A 20,087-nucleotide genomic window follows, 5' to 3' on the forward strand; every position below is an offset into this window, starting at 1 on the left:
ACAATATGTATACATGTATTTATTTATATTAAATATATATGTTTAAAAGAAATGCATTAATTTTTTTATATATTAATAAATATGCATTTATTTATTTATATATATAAAAATAAATATGCATGAATTTATTTATCAATATATATACACAACATATTAATATATATATATATATAACAAATCTTTATATAAGTTCAAGTCAGATAGGAACACTCAGACTAATTTTTTTTTTAATGGTTTATTTAATAAGGGACAGTGCACATTGATAAAAACTAGGGCTGTCAGCGTTAATGCGATTAATTTGGCCGCGTTAACGCACTAAAATATTTTAACGCAATTAACGCAACTTTGTTTACTTCCGGTGTGCGTTGAAGTTTTTACACTGTTTCCGTTTTTAAAACAATTATTTCTCCGCGAAAATAAGGAGCAGAAATCAGTTTAAACTCGTGGATGAATCAGTCGGGTTTCCTCCTGCTCCTCCTTCCTCCCGTCTCCCCCTCTGATACTCAGAGGAACGGAGGGGCGACGTGTCGGGGGACGCGGCGCGGAAAGAACTCGTCACACGAAACCTGTCAGTCAGAGAACCAGAGAACACGGCACCAGGACAATGAGCCTCATTACAGAGCTGAGATTGTTCTGGAATGTTTGATGTATAACACGTGGGTATGTGTCATATGCAAATGCCTTTAAAAGGTGAATTTACATTTTTTTGTAAAATGTATAAAATGCCCCCAGCCTCCAGAGGGTTAACGTGACACATGTGAATGTCAGTCAGTTATCAAGGCCACTGGTTCTGCTGTTCAGTGTTAAAGATGACAGGACCAATGGGGTCTCAATATACTTCTTTTTTTTAACTAATCTGGATGTTTCACTGAAGAAACAATTTATCATCCACAATATTAAATACCTCGCTGGCACTTTATAGGTAGGAGCCTCTTTGAAAACACAGCTCTGTGTGAAGTTTGGTCTTTAAAAAGAAGAAGAAAAAAACTTTTAATCGAGATTAATGAATTTCAAAATGTGCGATTAATTAGTTAATTTTTTTTAATCGATTGACAGCCCTAATAAAAACATTGCAGTAAATGTGCCAGAGTTAGCCAAGAGGCTATTTTTCATCTGTAGTCCCAATGTTGCTGATGTTAAGAACAAACCTAAAATCATAAGATTACAAATACAGTCTACAGATAAAGCAAATAAAATAAGGGTGAACAATGTTAAAATGGACAGAATAAAAACATAATGTCAGAGATACAACGTAAAAGCTTACAGACTAAATGTGACATATAACTGTAAACAGGTGAACGACAAGAGGAGACACGCAGGTGGAGCAAACGGCCGACCAGCAAGTCAAGACACACAGAGACCGGACAACAGACAGACAACAACTGACAGACAGACAAAGTGAAAGTCCAACCTGGGCAGATGGAGGAGTTAGTTACAGTCTAGTGCTGACAGAGCTGGGTAGTAATGAACCATTTCTTTGTTTCTGCTTTAACCCTTGTGTTGCCTTCGGGTCAATTTGACCCGATTCAATGTTTAACCCTCCTGTTACCTTTATATTTACTAACATATTTTACCCTTGAGGTCAATATGACCCCAGCTATTAAAATCTCCAGAAAATTATTAGAATTAATATTGTTTTCCAAGTTTAAGTGTGAGGTACTTTATGTTTGTTTGTTGACTCTCGAAAGAACACCGACATTAAACATTGAATCGGGTCAAATTGACCCGAAGGCGACAGGAGGGTTAAAAGAGTTGAATGATTGTAGCTCTCTGATAGATACTGGAATGTAGTTCCAGTCAACTGCTGCTTGTACTGAGAAAGCAGCGTGACTGAAAGCACTTTTCCTGAGAGGGACGATACAATCCCCTCTCGCTGCTCCTCTTGTGAGCCGATATCCAGTTTGTGTGGTGACACATTGTTTGAGAGGAGGAGAAGTCAATCCATGTATGATGTTGTACATCAGACAGACGTGCACAGATTTAATGAAGTTATCCCAACTAAGCAAGTTGTATTTTGTTAGTAAAGGACAGTGATGAGACAGAACTTTTTTTTTATCAAGAGTTTTGAGCGTCCGCTTGTATAATGACTGTCATGGTTTGAGCGTAGTGGCACTAGCATGTAATAACGAGCTAGTTAGCCTCAAGCTACTGGAGATATTGTTCCCCCAATAATAATCATAATTCTAAAAAGTAATTGCAATGAATTGATAATGTTTCACATTTGACTGTTTTGTATAGTTAATATTTAGACAGTGTGTTTCTTCTTACAATAAATGTCTAAGGAGAGGAATACAACATAATAAGGAACAAATTACTCTTAATTCTGGTTAATTATTAAAACAAATTGGGTTAATTGGACACGGTTAAATGTACTTTGATTAAAGGAATAGTTTGACATTTTGGAAAATATACTGATTGCTAAATGAAAAGATGAGGTTTGCTCTCAAGTCTGTGTGGTAAATCTGAAGCCAGCATTCAGTGTGCTTAGCTTAGCATAACAACGTCTGGCCTCAAAGTCGCTAACTTTGTCTTCCTGAGTTGATGTCATTAAAATAATGACATCAAACTTGACTTCAAGTCGATGCACATCGCAAGAAGAGAGAATCCTTACAGGAGTGAAGTTGTGGGAGCTGAGGAACAGCTGCAGCTGCAGCTGCTGCTGCCTCTGCTGCTCCGACAGGAGGGAGGACCTGAAACGCAGCGCCACACGTCACACACCAGGGGGCGCTACACCGAGACCGCCACAGCACATCGGGCACACTTCTTTTCAACGCGCCTCTCTTCCTGTACGTACGGGCTCAGACTCTTGGGCAACGTGAAGCCCTGAGCGCCGAGCGGCGGCGGCTGCGGGCGCAGGCCGGGCAGCGAGGCCTGAGGGCCGGCGTTCTGGATCACGCCGTTCACGTTCAGCTGGAACGACGTGAGGCCCGAGCCGTTCGGCAGGGGCTGGCCAAAGGAGGCGGGGCTCTGTTGAGGAGGCGTGCTCTGGAAGGAGAGGGAGGAGCTACTGCGGGACGGACTGCCAGAGTGCAGCTCCTGGAACAAACGCAACATTGTAGCCAGTTAGCGCTCAGCCTTTGAAGTTCACAGAGATCAAACGTCACATTCAGAGCTTCTTCAAACGAAGCGTTGAACGTACGACGTCATAGGAGAACAAAAGTGTTATTGTGGTCATTAGATTACTGCCCCAGGATTACAGGCCTCCCACCCAACAGATATGGATTGAAGCAGAATATTTAGAGAGAAAAACATGTTGTACATTTTGGAAAGGATCACATTCATCTTTCCTCAATGCATTTTGGGAAATGTTTTAATCTGTACAACGTAGCCACATGTGGAATCTAATTTAAGTCACTGTGTATATATATATATATATTTTAAATATATATTTATATTTTAATATATGTTTTTTATATTTAAAAAAATGTATATATTGGTTTTATATATTTATAAATGTATTTATTTATATTAAATATATATATATATTTAATATAAATAAATATATATTTAATATAAATAAATACATTTATATATAAATAAATATATTTATATTAAATATATATATGGAATCTAATTTAAACATGGAAACAGTGTAATACCAACAATAATAGTTTACCCTGATCTTGATTTTCAACTGAACAAATGCCGGATATAAAAGGTTCTCACCTCAGGTGAGGTAACGAAGGAGGTGTCATTCAGGAAGCAGCTTTTGGACGGAGGACTCTTATTGGTGCTCAGCGGCTCTAAAGAAAAGAGACACAGACACGATGAAGACCACAACACACTGATGATGAAATGCCTCGGGCGTCACAGCGACCTGCTGATCAGTTATCATCACAGATATTAATAACGGACATTTATCTTTTCTTCATCCGACTCGTCTCTCCTGATTTAACTAATAATAAAATCATTTTCACACCAGAAGGCGTTGTTTCTTTATTTAAATGTTTAATTAGCACGTCATATTTAGTTTTGACAGTTTTTGTACTTTCACGACCCTCCAAACTTTTATTGAATGTCGCAACTATTTCAAATGTGCACGGCGGCCAATCAGAAAAGCTCTGAGTTCACCCGTTAGGACACGGGTATGTGAACGACCGCTGTGAGGGGAGGAAGGAGGGAACGAGGAGTCACACGACCCGTCGCTATGGCGACAGCGATGTTAAAGTGGGTGCAGGATGTAAAGACACTAACCGTGGGCGGAGGACAGGAAGTGGGCCTGGGCGGAGGAGTGCGTGGCGCCGTAGGCGGAGAGCGTGTGCGGCGGCGGCGGCGGGAAGGTCCCGGCCAGGTCGCTGTTGAGCAGCTGCAGCCGCTCCCGCTTCACCGTGAGGCCGAAGATCTGCTGCTGCAGCCGCTGGTTCTCCTGCTGCAGCGAGTGGAGCGACTGGAGCATCTCCACGACTAAACACACACACACACACACACACACACACACACACACACACACACACACACACACACACACACACACACACACACACACACACACACACACACACACACACACACACACACACACACACACACACACACACACACACACACACACACACACACACACACACGGTGAAGACCACCAGAGACTCAGTTAAAAAATAAAAATAAAATATATTAAATAGACATTACATGCTAATGTTGACGCAACCATGGAAACCAACTCATAGATCTTATTTAACATTTTGTTACTTTTTTTTTTATGCTTACTTTTCCATAATTACAGATTTTAACTATTTTTTTTAGACATCTGCTCACACTGATAATAACTCACATGTTGTAAGAACACATTAATCAATGGACTAAATAATAATATAAATATATTTTATTTTATAGTCTGCTTAAAAAGATTCTGTAGTTGGTGACCCCTGGTGACCTTGGTGTAATGGTGGACTACAGGTATATACACAGTTATATATATATATATATATATAAACTGTATATACAGTATACCTGTATATATATATATATATATATATATACTGTTTATGGGCTTTAAAGGTTGGCTATTTATTGTCAATTGAGAAATGACACTTTAATCTGGAATAGAAAGTGCTGACGTTAACTGGCGGTTGCTGGACTTTTATTTCACATAAAGAGTAAAAATTAGATTTTTTTATTTTTATTGTTACCCTTACTTGGCCTGAATGGCATTAATGTGAGAGGCAACAATACATGTGACCTGTTGGTTTGACATGTAATAATAATAATATAATCCTATTGCCAAAGTTTGAGCATTTAGACTTGAGAGATGAATTGAAGACCTTCGGCCTTTATCTTTTTTTCATGACTTCAATGCCTTCCAATAATATTTAAGGATTCTCAGGAGCCTGTAACTAATATTAGAGTCGTCTAACCTTAGTACGACGGTCCTGAAACCGACACACGTCCTTCAGGTGAGCTCTTAGAAGCTCGATGTTATTTTTATCGTGACCTCGGGGTCACGTGACTCACTGTTCACGCCCATCTCCCCGTTGCCGTGTTTCTCCAGCAGCAGCTCGATGTGGGCGCCGGCCGGAGGGACGTCCTCAGGCCGCGCTCGGAGCGCCGCGCTCGGCCCGTCCCGCTGGTCGAAGAGGAGAGGGAGGAAGCTCATCGGAGACCTGAGGAGGAGGAGGAGGAGTCAGGAACAAGGCCACACCCTGAGGCTGTGGTTAGTTTTGACTTCTTTCCCGTTACAGACGTAGGAACGGATCCGGCAGCAGCTACAGAACATTTTATTCTTCGGTGGATCGAAGGAGATCAAAGGAGATCAAAGGAGGCGCATTTCGCTCCTCGCTTGCTCGTTTTCTTCCGGCGAGAATGTGATTTCCATATTTTTGCATCGCTTAAATGAAATGAGACGTACTGGGAGGAGAGACTCTCTCTCGGCGAGGTCCCCGGACACGGGAAGCGACAGTCGTCGAGGTCGGACTCTGAGGACAAAAGAGTCGAGAACGTTACGGAGAGTTGTGTCGATGAAGGTGGAACCGAGAGGTTAGAGGTGTGCAGGATTCTGACTGAGGGAATAAATGTCATTCTTTTGGAGGAAGCAGATCTAAAACTTCACTTTCTCAACAAATGCAAATAACTCATGTTGACCTCTGACCCCTGGTCTCATGTTGACCTCTAACCCCTGGTCTCACCTGGCAGCGAGGTCTGGGTCAGCGGCGTCGGGGCCGTGGAGGTCAGGCCGAAGCTGGAGGCGGAGCCCGGATGGACCTGCGGCACAGGGAGCCAAAAAATACAGATTTCTATACGACGGAGGTCAAAAGTGTGAGGAATTAAATGTATGAATCTATTACATTGTTTTTAGGGCTGTGAAACGATTAAAATGTTTAATCGGGTTAATCACAGGTTTTTGGGGATTAATCATGATTAATCACATATTACCGATATTCTCGGTATATTTTGTGAGAACATAGAGATTTATGACAAAAGACGGATATATACATTTATACATTCTTCTATACAATGGTGCTGCAACTCAGCAGTTATTTAGCAGTTTTCTTCCATCTGGAACATTAATACATCTTCATCCTAAACAGAATGTTTAACCCTCCTGTTACCTTTCGGGTCAATTTGACCCCATTCAATGTTTAATGTCGGTGTTCTTTGGGGTCAATTTGACCCCAGGCTGTTTTTCACTGTGTCAAACATATCAGAAATATCAACTTTTTATTTATTTAAAGGGCTATTTAGGTAGTCAACAAACAAACATAAAGTACCTCACACTTAAACTTGGGAAGCAATATTAATTCTAATAATTTTCTGGAGGTTTTAATTGCTGGGGTCAAATTGACCCCGAGGGTAAAATATGTTAGTAAATGTAAAGGTAACAGGAGGGTTAAACAGAGCATTTGTCTCTTGTTTGTCAACCATTAACTCCACCATGACACAATCTAAAGGCCTCTAGTCTTCCTCTAGCAGCTGCTGAGGCAAACTGACTGTGTGGGTTTTCTTCATGAACTGGGCCGTGATGAAAGGGACGGCGGGGACACCGCTGCAAAGCTGAAACCTCACCGGCCCGGACAGGTGGACAGATTGACAAGTGACTTTTTTTTGCTCGGTCCCGATGCGCGCGCACGGAGCTCTGTGGCGCGCGAGACGGAGATCGATTAGTGTTAACGCAACGCGAAGAGACAGAGATGACATGCTGCTGTGGAGATACGATCAACAACAGACGTTTAGTTTAATAAAAGAACAAAGACGTGCTCTAGAGAACATGTCAGGGGGCGGGCCAATCTCTTTAATGTCATGGATCTACCGACACTACGTCGCGATCGACTGGCAGGTCACGATCGACGTGTTGAGACCCTGATCTACAGGAAGTAAAAGTCGTAACAAGGTTTCCGTAGGTGAACCTGCGGAAGGATCATTACCGATGAACAGACCGTCTGCATGAGAGCGGACAGAGTTCAGATTGAAGTGGTGTATTGGAAGCTCATTTTGCAAGTGACTTTTTTTCGTCCCGACGACCAACAACAGACGGATTGGAAGCTCATTCTGCGCATGCGTTAAATGCGTTAAAAAAAAAAAACTAGTTAAACCTGAAATTGGATTAACTGAGTTAACGTGTTATTTTTCACAGCACTAATTGTTTTGTTTACAAAAATAAATAAATATTAATAATAATCAAATAATAAATCTGTGAAAAATGTAGATTATAATATCCCAGAGCTAAATGACATGTTGGTTAATTTATCCAACTCAAACAATCCTGAAAAACAGAAATACACGACCAATAAAAGAAGCAGATAAAACCGATAAAATTTAACTTTTTAACCCTTGTGTTGCCTTCGGGTCATTTTGACCCGATTCAATATTTAACCCTCCTATCGCCTTCGGGTCAATTTGACCCGATTCAATGTTTAATGTCGGTGTTCTTTCGGGAGTCAACAAACAAACATAAAGTACCTCACACTTAAACTTGGAAAACAATATTAATTCTAATAATTTTCTGGAGATTTTAATAGCTGGGGTCATATTGACCTCAAGGGTAAAATATGTTAGTTAATATAACGGTAACAGGAGGGTTAAACATTGAATCGGGTCAAATTGACCCGAAGGCAACACAAGGGTTAAATCAAATTTAGATTTATCGATTTTCAAAATAGTTGCAGGTTATATTTCTGGATCAGCCAAATAATTAACTGACAAATTGTTTCAGATCTGCAATTACGTTCAAAGAATACCACAAAATACCAGATGAATACCAAGCATGGCTCTGATGCAGTGACCCCAGTGACCCCCGTGACCTTCACGCTGACCCTACCTGTGTGTTTGACACGCCGCTGACAGGCGGCAGCGAGAGGGAGGAGGCGTGGGAGGGGAGGAGTCCTGAGGAGAGAGGGGTGCCACACATGCCGCCTCCCAGAGACAAGGAGGTGCTGCACGCCCCTCCCCCCCCCAGGGAGAAGGAGGTGCTGCAGACGCCCCCCCCCAGGGAGAGAGGGTCCTTGAGGCTGGAGTAGAGACCTGAGGGACAGGAGGAGATATTTAATACTGTACACACACACACACACACACGGACTCACACACACACACAAACGCTCACACACAGACTCACACACACGGACTCACACACACACACAAACACATAGACGCTCACACACACACACACTCACACACAGACTCACACACACACACACGGACTCACACACACACAAACACAGACGCTCACACACACACACACACACACACACAGACGCTCACACACACACACACACACACACACTCATTCATTCACACACTCATTCACACACTCACACACAAACTCCTACACACACACACACACACACACACACACACACACACACACACACACACACACACACACACACACACACACACACACACACACACACACTCACCGGAGCTGAGCAGAGAGTTGCCACGACTTGTGGAAAAAATGCTGGAGGAGGAGGAGGAGAAAGAAGAGGAAGAGGCGATGGCCGTGGGCGGCGGCGTGGAGGGGAAGGCGGGGTGCGGGGCGGGGGAGGGGCTCGTGAAGAGCGAGGAGCTCGAGCCCGGTGGCGGCGGCGGCGCGGCGCGGCGGTGGTGGTGGTGGTGATGCTCATCCTCCCGCCTCTCCCGGTTCTTGCTGCCCCGCGGCCGCCCCGGGCCGTGGCTGCTCTTCTTGTTGCCGCGGTGACGCCTCTCTCTGGGCGGCGGCGGTGGAGGAGGCGTGGCCTTGTCCTCCTGGGCCGCCGCCTCCTCCAGGATGGGCGGCGTGCTCAGCTGAGACGGTTTGCAGAGGCTCTTGGAGGGCTTGTAGTCCCCGGAGGAAGAGGAGGAGGAGGAGACCTTCCGGATCTTGCTGCTGCCGCCCAGCCCCGACGAAGAGGTGATGCGCATGATGGACCCGAAGGTCGAGATCGTGACCTTGTTCTCGAAGGAGTCACCCTCCGCCCGGTCGTGACCCTGCGACCCCGCCAGAGGCCCGTCGGCCGGAGTCAAAGCCGGCGGTTTGTGGAATTTACTGTCCTCCTCCTCCTCCTCTTCCTCCCCGTCTTTGTCCTCACCCTTTGCATCCTCCTCTTCTCTCTCCTCCTCCTGCTCCTGGAAGGCCGGCCTCCTGCGGCGCTCCCTCCGCTCCTCGCCGCTGTGGTCGTCCGACCCCGGGTCGCGTTCGCGCTCCAGGCACGCCGACGGGAACGGGTGGAACTCCTGCGCCGACGACAAGGAGCCGCCTCCCACGGGGACACACAGGGGGAGGGACCAATTCAAATGAACCGTCTCCACGTCGCCGTGCCAACAGGCCACGCCCCCTCTCCTCTTACCTGCGTCGAAGGGGCTGGAGGAGCACGAGGACGACGAGCAGCTCTTGCCGGTGCTTCCCGTCTTCTTGCTGCGATGGCCGTGACCGTGAGAGCTCGGCTTCTTGGACTTCCCTTCAGCGTCCTTACTGCCGTGGTGGCCGGAGGAGATCTGGAGGACACACGGGTGTAGAGAGATCCACCAGAACACACAGGTGTGGAGAGATCCACCAGAACACACAGGTGTGGAGAGATCCACCAGAACACACGGGTGTGGAGAGATCCACCAGAACACACAGGTGTAGAGAGATCCACCAGAACACACAGGTGTGGAGAGATCCACCAGAACACACGGGTGTAGAGAGATCCACCAGAACACACAGGTGTGGAGAGATCCACCAGAACACACGGGTGTAGAGAGATGCACCAGAACACACAGGTGTGGAAAGATCCACCAGAACACACGGGTGTGGAGAGATCCACCAGAACACACAGGTGTAGAGAGATCCACCAGAACACACAGGTGTAGAGAGATCCACCAGAACACACAGGTGTAGAGAGATCCACCAGAACACACAGGTGTAGAGATATTCACCAGAACACACAGGTGTGGAGAGATTCACCAGAACACACAGGTGGAGAGAGATCCACCAGAACACACAGGTGTGGAGAGATTCACCAGAACACACAGGTGTAGAGATCCACCAGAACACACGGGTGTAGAGATTCACCAGAACACACAGGTGTAGAGATTCACCAGAACACACAGGTGTAGAGAGATCCACCAGAACACACGGGTGTAGAGATATTCACCAGAACACACAGGTGTAGAGAGATTCACCAGGACACACAGGTGGAGAGATATTCATCAGAACACACAGGTGGAGAGAGATCCACCAGAACACACAGGTGTAGAGAGATTCACCAGAACACACAGGTGTAGAGAGATTCACCAGAACACACAGGTGTAGAGAGATTCACCAGAACACACAGGTGTAGAGAGATCCACCAGAACACACAGGTGGAGAGAGATCCACCAGAACACACAGGTGTAGAGAGATTCACCAGAACACACAGGTGTAGAGAGATTCACCAGAACACACGGGTGTAGAGATATTCACCAGAACACACAGGTGTGGAGAGATTCACCAGAACACACAGGTGTGGAGAGATCCACCAGAACACACAGGTGTGGAGAAATTCACCAGAACACACAGGTGGAGAGAGATCCACCAGAACACACAGGTGTAGAGAGATTCACCAGAACACACGGGTGTAGAGAGATTCACCAGAACACACAGGTGTAGAGAGATTCACCAGAACACACAGGTGGAGAGATCCACCAGAACACACAGGTGTAGAGATATTCACCAGAACACACAGGTGGAGAGATCCACCAGAACACACAGGTGTAGAGAGATTCACCAGAACACACAGGTGGAGAGATATCCACCAGAACACACAGGTGTGGAGAGATCCACCAGAACACACGGGTGTGGAGAGATCCACCAGAACACACAGGTGTAGAGAGATCCACCAGAACACACAGGTGTGGAGAGATCCACCAGAACACACGGGTGTAGAGAGATCCACCAGAACACACAGGTGTGGAGAGATCCACCAGAACACACGGGTGTAGAGAGATGCACCAGAACACACAGGTGTGGAAAGATCCACCAGAACACACGGGTGTGGAGAGATCCACCAGAACACACAGGTGTAGAGAGATCCACCAGAACACACAGGTGTAGAGAGATCCACCAGAACACACAGGTGTAGAGAGATCCACCAGAACACACAGGTGTAGAGATATTCACCAGAACACACAGGTGTGGAGAGATTCACCAGAACACACAGGTGGAGAGAGATCCACCAGAACACACAGGTGTGGAGAGATTCACCAGAACACACAGGTGTAGAGATATTCACCAGAACACACAGGTGTGGAGAGATTCACCAGAACACACGGGTGTAGAGATATTCACCAGAACACACGGGTGTAGAGATATTCACCAGAACACACAGGTGTAGAGAGATCCACCAGAACACACGGGTGTAGAGAGATCCACCAGAACACACAGGTGTAGAGAGATTCACCAGAACACACAGGTGTAGAGAGATCCACCAGAACACACGGGTGTAGAGATATTCACCAGAACACACAGGTGTAGAGAGATTCACCAGGACACACAGGTGGAGAGATATTCATCAGAACACACAGGTGGAGAGAGATCCACCAGAACACACAGGTGTAGAGAGATTCACCAGAACACACAGGTGTAGAGAGATTCACCAGAACACACAGGTGTAGAGAGATTCACCAGAACACACAGGTGTAGAGAGATCCACCAGAACACACAGGTGGAGAGATCCACCAGAACACACAGGTGTAGAGAGATTCACCAGAACACACAGGTGTAGAGAGATTCACCAGAACACACGGGTGTAGAGATATTCACCAGAACACACAGGTGTGGAGAGATTCACCAGAACACACAGGTGTGGAGAGATCCACCAGAACACACAGGTGTGGAGAAATTCACCAGAACACACAGGTGGAGAGAGATCCACCAGAACACACAGGTGTAGAGAGATTCACCAGAACACACGGGTGTAGAGAGATTCACCAGAACACACAGGTGTAGAGAGATTCACCAGAACACACAGGTGGAGAGATCCACCAGAACACACAGGTGTAGAGATATTCACCAGAACACACAGGTGGAGAGATCCACCAGAACACACAGGTGTAGAGAGATTCACCAGAACACACAGGTGGAGAGATATCCAACAGAACACACAGGTGTGGAGAGATTCACCAGAACACACAGGTGTAGAGAGATTCACCAGAACACACAGGTGTAGAGAGATCCACCAGAACACACGGTTAGGACCGGATCAGCTCGACTACCTGTCGAGTGTCACAAGTCGTCCTTGAAGCTTTTCTTACCTTCTCCATGCCGCCGGTCACCGAGGAGCCGAGGCCGTCGGAGGACTTCTTGTGTCTCTCTTTCTGCCGGATCTTGTCCTTGTGACTCTGAGTGGAGATGAACGGGACTCAGGCGCGTCGAGAGGCCGACACGCACAACGACACGCCAACACAAACACTCAGGCACCAAACAGACATCTCAAAGAGCTTGAAATGTAAAACTACAAAACAAGATCACATCATTCTTAAACTAGAACGGGCACTCGGTAGAGTGCATACCTTTGCACATCACAAGATTGGGCATTGAATTATGAACAGTTTGGCATGAGTTGCATGCCAATTGGATAGAAATTGACCGTGCAATGGTAAAAAGAAGATTTTGACCTTTTTATGACATTGACCTTGACCTTTGACCCGATCAATCCCAAAATCTAACCAAATGGTCCCCGGATAATATCCAACCATCCCACCAAATTGCATGCGATTCGGTTTAATACGTCCTGAGTTATGTGAGTAACACGCATACAAATAAATAAATAAATAAATACACGGCGATCAAATCATTACCTTCTGCATTTTCAATGCGTAGGTAATGATAAAGTTGCTTTAACACCAGCAGACCTTTGTAAAGTTGTTGAAAACTTCAAAGTCAGCCCTGACCCGATGTTCAGCTCACCTGTCGGCCCTCACGGTGACCGCTCACCTTCCTCTGCCGGTGGTGGTGATGCTTGTCTTGCGGCGGCGAGCTCGAGCGCCCTCGCACGTGACTGAAGGAGCTCGTCGTGTTTTCACTGGAGCGCAACTTCTTCTGCTGTTAGAGAAAAGAAAAAAACTAAGCATGGCCTCAACTCTCAAGACCAAAACAAAACCCATGAGCTCCGTGGCATCATCACTAAAGGCTTCAAGGAGAAATACAGTCGGTTTAGACTTTCATCTGACGCCTCACCATCCGGTTGTAGTGGTGCTTGCAGTAACCGCAGTACTTCACGTTGTCAGCTTCTGGGCCTTCCTCCTCGCACAGCAGGCCGGCCAACTGGGCACTGAGCACAGGGTCACAAGGGGTCACAGGGTTACAAGGGGTCACAGGGAGTCACAGGGCATCACAGGGGTCACAGGGGGTCACAGGGGTCACAGGGCATCACAGGGGTCACAGGGCGTCACAGGGGGTCACAGGGTCAGACAGGAGAGGAAACAGGAAGGCCCCCTGACGCTCACCAGGTGACGTGGAAGGCCTGTCGGCAGCCCTGCCGGTTGCAGGTCATACAGGCACCGCAGGCCGCCTTGCTCTCTCTGCCGTGGTCCTCACAGATGTAGCAGGTCTAGAGAGGAGGAGACGAGGGAACAGAGGCAGGGAGGAGGGAACAGAGGGAGGGAGGAGGGAGGGAGGAGGGAACAGGGGGAGGGAGGAGGGAACATAGGCAGGGAGGAGGGAACAGAGGGAGGGAGGAGGGAGGGAACAGGGGGAGGGAGGAGGGAACATAGGCAGGGAGGAGGGAGGAGAGGGAGGGAGGAGGGAACAGAGGCAGGGAGGAGGGAACAGAGGGAGGGAGGAGGGAACATAGGCAGGGAGGAGGGAGGAGAGGGAGGAGGGGAGGGAGGAGGGAACATAGGCAGGGAGGAGGAGAGGGAGGAGGAGGGAACAGAGGCAGGAGGAGGAACAGAGGGAGGGAGGAACATAGGAAACAGGAGGAGGAGGGAACATAGGCAGGGAGGAGGGAACAGAGGCAGGGAGGAGGGAGGAGGGAACAGAGGGAGGAGGAGGAACATAGGAGGGAGGAGGGAGAGGAGGAGGAGGAGGAACATAGGCATGGAGGAGGGAACAGGGGGAGGGAGGAGGAACATAGGCAGGAGGAGGGAACAGAGGGAGGAGGAGGAACAGGGGAGGGAGGAGGAACTTAGGCAGGAGGAGGAGAGGGAGGGAGGAGGAACAGAGGAGGGAGCATAGGCAGGAGGAGGACAGGAGGGAGGAGGAACATAGGCAGGAGGAGGAGAGGGAGGGAGGAGGGAACAGAGGCAGGGAGGAGGGAGGAGAGGGAGGGAGGAGGGAACAGAGGCAGGGAGGAGGGAACAGAGGGAGGGAGGAGGAACATAGGCAGGGAGGAGGAACAGAGGAGGGAGGAGGGAACAGGGGGAGGGAGGAGGGAACATAGGCAGGGAGGAGGGAGGAGAGGGAGGGAGGAGGGAACAGAGGGAGGGAGGAGGTAGGAGAGGAGGAGAGGAGGGAGGAGGAACAGAGGCAGGAGGAGGAACAGGGAGGAAGGGAACAGAGGGAGGAGGAGGAACAGAGGGAGGAGGAGGGGAGGGAACAGAGGAGGAGGAGGAGAGGGAGAGGAGGAGGAGGAACAGAGGAGGGAGGAGGAGGAGAGAGGAGGAGAGGCAGAGGAGGAGGAGGAACAGAGGCAGGGAGGAGGGAACAGAGGAGGAGGAGAGGAACAGGAGGAGGGAGGAGGAGGAGGAGAGGGAGGGAGGAGAGACAGGGAGGAGGGAGGAGAGGGAGGGAGGAGAGGGAGGGAGGAGGGAGGAGAGGGAGGGAGGAACAGAGGGAGGAGGAGGAGGGGAGGGAGGGAGGGAACAGAGGAGGAGGAGGAACAGAGGGAGGGAGGAGGGAACAGAGGAGGGAGGAGGAACAGGGAGGAGGAACAGAGGAGGAGGAGGAACAGGGGAGGAGGAGGAGGACAGGGAGGAGGAACAGAGGGAGGAGGAGGAAGGGGAGGAGGGAGGAGGGAGGAGGAGGAACAGAGGGAGGAGGAGGAACAGGGGAGGGAGGAGGAACAGAGGGAGGGAGGAGGGAACAGGGAGGGAGGAGGAACAGAGGGAGGAGGAGGAACAGAGGAGGGACGAGGAACAGAGGAGGAGGAGGAACAGAGGGAGGAGGAGGGAACAGGGGAGGGAGGAGGAGGAACAGAGGGAGGAGGAGGAACAGAGGAGGGAGGAGGGAACAGAGGAGGGAGGAGGGAACAGAGGAGGGAGGAGGAACAGAGGAGGGAGGAGGAACAGAGGGAGGGAGGAGGAACAGAGGGAGGGAGGAGGAGGAACAGAGGGAGGGAGGAGGAACAGAGGCAGGAGGAGGGAACAGGGGAGGAGGAGGAGGGAGGAGGAACAGAGGGAGGAGGAGGAACAGAGGAGGAGGAGGAACAGAGGGAGGAGGAGGGAGGAGGAACAGAGGAGGGAGGAGGGAACAGAGGAGGAGGAGGAACAGGGAGGAGGAGGAGGAACAGAGGAGGAGGGAACAGAGGGAGGGAGGAGGGAACAGAGGGAGGGAGGAGGGAACAGAGGGAGGGAGGAGGGAGGAGAGGGAGGAGGAACAGAGGGAGGAGGAGGAACAGGGGGAGGGAGGAGGGAGGAGAGGCAGGGAGGGAGGAGGGAACAGAGGGAGGGAGGAGGGAACAGAGGGAGGGAGGAGGGAACAGAGGGAGGGAGGAGGGAACAGAGGGAGGGAGGAGGGAACAGAGGGAGGGAGGAGGGAACAGGGGGAGGGAGGACCAGGGGAGGAGGAACAGGGGAGGAGGAGGAACAGGGAGAGGGAGAGAGGAGGAGGAGGGAACAGAGGAGGGAGGAGGAACAGGGGAGGGAGGAGGAGGGAGGAGGGAGGAGGAGGAACAGAGGGAGGAGAACAGGGAGGAGGGAACAGAGGGAGGAGGAGGAACATGGGGAGGAGGAGGAACAGGGAGGGAGGAGGAAACAGAGGCAGGGAGGAGGGAACAGGGGGAGGGAGGAGGGAGGAGGGAGGAGAGGCAGGGAGGAGGGAACAGTGGGAGGGATGAGGGAACAGAGGGAGGGAGGAGGGAACAGGGGGAGGGAGGAGGAACAGGGAGGGAGGAGGAACAGAGGAGGAGGAGGAGGAACAGGGGAGGGAGGAGGAACAGAGGGAGGGAGGAGGAACATAGGGAGGGAACAGGGAACAGAGGGAGGGAGGAGGGAACAGGGGGAGGGAGGGAGGGAGGGAGGAGGGAACAGGGGGAGGGAGGAGGGAACAGGAGGAGGGAGGAGGGAGGAGGGAACAGGGGGAGGGAGGAGGGAGGAGAGGGATGCGTTTGTGTTGTTAACAGGTGCTAACCATCACGATGTCACAGGGTGTCTACAGGAATAAACCAGTGAAATGTAAGACTTTTAAAGACTTTTTAAGACCACGTTTAAATAAAATTTAAGACCTAACTTGTGATGGAAATACAAATCAAAAGTGTAAATATACATTAATCTAAACACACTGTTTGTTCAAAATGAACAGTATGGTGTAATGCGAAAGGATAACACAAAAATGTCATTGCTGTTGTAAATTATATTTATTCATACAATATTTTCAGAACATTTAGGTCCCATGAACAAATGCTTATAACATCAAGTAAATATATTTTTAAAAATACGAGCAACATAGTTCCTTTTGAACAAAAAAATCTATAAAATAACATAAATAACAATTCCAGCTGCTTTTAAAATGCAAATACATTTACATAATAGAGATCACATCACTCCTGCACTAGCTGCTCTGCACTGGCTCCCAGTAAAATCAAGAATCACTTTTAAAATTCTTCTCTTAACCTACAAAGCCTTGATTGGTGATGCTCCATCATATCTTAACCCTTGTGTTGCCTTAGGGTCATTTTGACCCGAATCAATATTACACCCTCCCCCCGCTTTAGGATTAATTTGACCCCATTCAATGTTTAATGTCGGTGTTCTTTCGGTAGTCAACAAACAAACATAAAGTGCCTCACACTTAAACTTGGAAAACAATATTAATTCTAATAATTTTCTGGAGGTTTTAATTGCTGGCGTCAAATTGAACCCAAAGGGTAAAATATGTTAGTAAATATAAAGGTAACAGGAGGGTGAAACATTGAATCGGGTCAAAATGACCCAAAGGCGGGGGGAGGGTGTAATATTGATTCGGGTCAAAATGACCCTAAGGCAACACAAGGGTTAAGGAGCTTGTAGTACCATATTGCCCCACTAGAGAGCTACGCTCACTAAATGCGGGACTACTTGTAGTTCCTAGAGTCTTAAAAAGTAGAATGGGAGCCAGAGCCTTTAGTTATCACGCTCCTCTTTTATGGAACCAGCTCCACCTTCAGTCCGGGAGGCAGACAGTCACCTCGTTTAAGAGTAGACTGAAGACCTTCCTCTTTGACAGAGCTTATAGTTAGGGCTGAATCAGGTTCACCTGGTCCAGCCCCTTGATATGCTGCTATAGGCGTATAGCTGCCAGGGGACGTTTAGGATGCACTGAGCACCTATCTCCTCTTTTTTCTCCTTAAGGATGAATTTTCATCTCTCAATCACACGTTACTAACTCTGCTTTCTCCCCGGAGTCCTTGTGACTTCACGTCTCATGGGGTCATCGGACCCTATGAGACGGCATAGATCCTATCTGCTGATGGATCATTGAGGTCTGGGTCGTGGAATTCCTGCTCCTGACTACGCCACTGTCCTGTTGAGACTCCGCCCACTGTTGAGACTCCGCCCACTCCTCCTCCCCACCGCCATCTGCCTGATGGATCGTGGAGGTCTCCATCGTGGAATATGCCTACTATGAACTATTCATACACTCTGTCATATTCATTGAATGTATTTTAACTCTAAATCTGTCCTTCTGTACACATTACATCTATTGTTCTGTCCATCCTGGAGAGGGATCCTCCTCTGTTCTCTCCTGAAGGGTTCTTCCTTTTTTCCCCCCTGAAGGGTTATTTGGGAGTTTTTCCTGGTCCGATGTGAGGTTTTGGGGCAGGGATGTCTATGTGTACAGATTGTAAAGCACTCCCAGACAAATTTGTAATTTGTGAAATTGGGCTATACAAATAAACTGAATTGAATTGAATGTATGTGTGTGTGAGTGAGAGTGTGTGTGTGAGTGTGTGAGTGAGTTCTCATGTCTCTATGTGATGGATGTTTGTGCACAGGTTCATGTCTATTCCTGAGCTTTTGTGAATATACTAGGAAAACAATCCTTTTCAAACTGTATGAATAAAAAACTTCCAGTTGACATTTGGTCCATTCTCCTGGAAAAAAGAAAGAAAAGGCAGACATTAACCAACAGTCACCACATCTCTTCATGACACCACCTCTTCAGATTAATGTCAGACTGGATCAATATGAATGAATACTATTTTTACAAATTAAGCAACGTGAGCCATCCCTTGAGCCTAGTGAACACTATGTAGACATATTGACAGGTAAACACCACTCTACTACCATTATACAACTATTTTTAATTAGTCTAATTAATGTGTAGTGCGCCTATGCATAGCTGTTATTAACTTGACACATGAGTAAAGCTTAACTATATGATACACATACTCATATACAAGAGGATAGTTAATACATATATTTATGGCAGACTTACTTTTTACTGTTGCAGGACGTTTTTAATTCTCTTTACTTTGAGTCCAGTCGCAGCTTCACTCTGAGGTCAGAGGTCAGAGGTCACTTTCATCCCCATAAACATCTGGTTCAGGGGGGATGAAAACAAAGCCGACGCTCCGGAGCTTCAAAGAGAGCTTTTACTTTGAAGTTCTTGTATCAGGATGCTACGAACGTTCTACACTTCCTTTCCTTGTCACCTTCATTCCTCGTCATTTCCTTTCTCTAGTTCCTACAGGACAGATGTACGATCGGCTTTAAATGATTCACTTTAGAGCTCCAGGCTGGAGGCGTCGCCTCATCGCCACTGACTACTTATTGATGCACACGTGTGCATAAAATACATGCAAGCACACACACACACACATGATCACACACACACGATCACACACACACAATCACATGAACACACACACACATGATCACACACACACACATGATCACACACACACACACATGATCACACACACACACATGATCACACACACAATCACATGATCACACACACACACACACATGATCACACACACACACATGATCACACACACATGATCACACACACACATGATCACACACACCAACGAGATCACACACACACACACATGATCACACCCACATCCACACACGTGATCAGACACACACTCACACACACACACGTGATCAGACACACACTCACACACACACACACGTGATCAGACACACACTCACACACACACACACTCACACACACATGATCAGACACACACTCACACACACACACGTGATCACACACACCGACACCCACACCCACATGCACACACACCTACACGCACACGAACACACCCAAATGCACTCACAAATGCACACACGTGGTCACACACACACACCCATACACACACACACACCCACAATCACACACACACACACACACCTACACGCACATGAACACACCCACATCCACACACGTGATCAGACACACACTCACACACACGTGATCAGACACACACTCACACACACACACACTCACGTGATCAGACACACACTCACACACACACACACTCACGTGATCAGACACACACTCACAC

General features: G+C 47.9%; 1 protein-coding gene across 2 annotated transcripts in view; it reads right to left on the minus strand.

Moving 5' to 3' along the window:
- Nucleotides 1–20,087, minus strand: part of LOC130189984 (protein AF-17-like) — a 28,778-nt gene that overhangs the window by 4,370 nt on the left and 4,321 nt on the right. The window contains exons 5-18 of one of the 2 annotated variants that reach the window (XM_056409057.1): nucleotides 13,879–13,982; nucleotides 13,610–13,703; nucleotides 13,367–13,474; nucleotides 12,685–12,771; nucleotides 9,759–9,906; nucleotides 8,850–9,668; nucleotides 8,252–8,454; nucleotides 6,123–6,198; nucleotides 5,846–5,912; nucleotides 5,452–5,600; nucleotides 4,195–4,404; nucleotides 3,667–3,743; nucleotides 2,795–3,036; nucleotides 2,612–2,690 (exon numbers count right to left, since the gene is read on the minus strand). In XM_056409057.1, the coding sequence (XP_056265032.1) occupies nucleotides 2,612–2,690; nucleotides 2,795–3,036; nucleotides 3,667–3,743; nucleotides 4,195–4,404; nucleotides 5,452–5,600; nucleotides 5,846–5,912; nucleotides 6,123–6,198; nucleotides 8,252–8,454; nucleotides 8,850–9,668; nucleotides 9,759–9,906; nucleotides 12,685–12,771; nucleotides 13,367–13,474; nucleotides 13,610–13,703; nucleotides 13,879–13,982 (2,463 nt within the window). Of the gene's footprint in view, nucleotides 1–216; nucleotides 2,691–2,794; nucleotides 3,037–3,666; nucleotides 3,744–4,194; nucleotides 4,405–5,451; nucleotides 5,601–5,845; nucleotides 5,913–6,122; nucleotides 6,199–8,251; nucleotides 8,455–8,849; nucleotides 9,669–9,758; nucleotides 9,907–12,684; nucleotides 12,772–13,339; nucleotides 13,475–13,609; nucleotides 13,704–13,878; nucleotides 13,983–20,087 lie in introns of those variants that run through there. The other variant, XM_056409056.1, reaches the window with a different exon arrangement.

This window comes from Pseudoliparis swirei, chromosome 24 (assembly GCF_029220125.1).
Source record: "Pseudoliparis swirei isolate HS2019 ecotype Mariana Trench chromosome 24, NWPU_hadal_v1, whole genome shotgun sequence".
In the NCBI taxonomy this organism is placed as follows: Eukaryota; Metazoa; Chordata; class Actinopteri; order Perciformes; family Liparidae; genus Pseudoliparis; species Pseudoliparis swirei.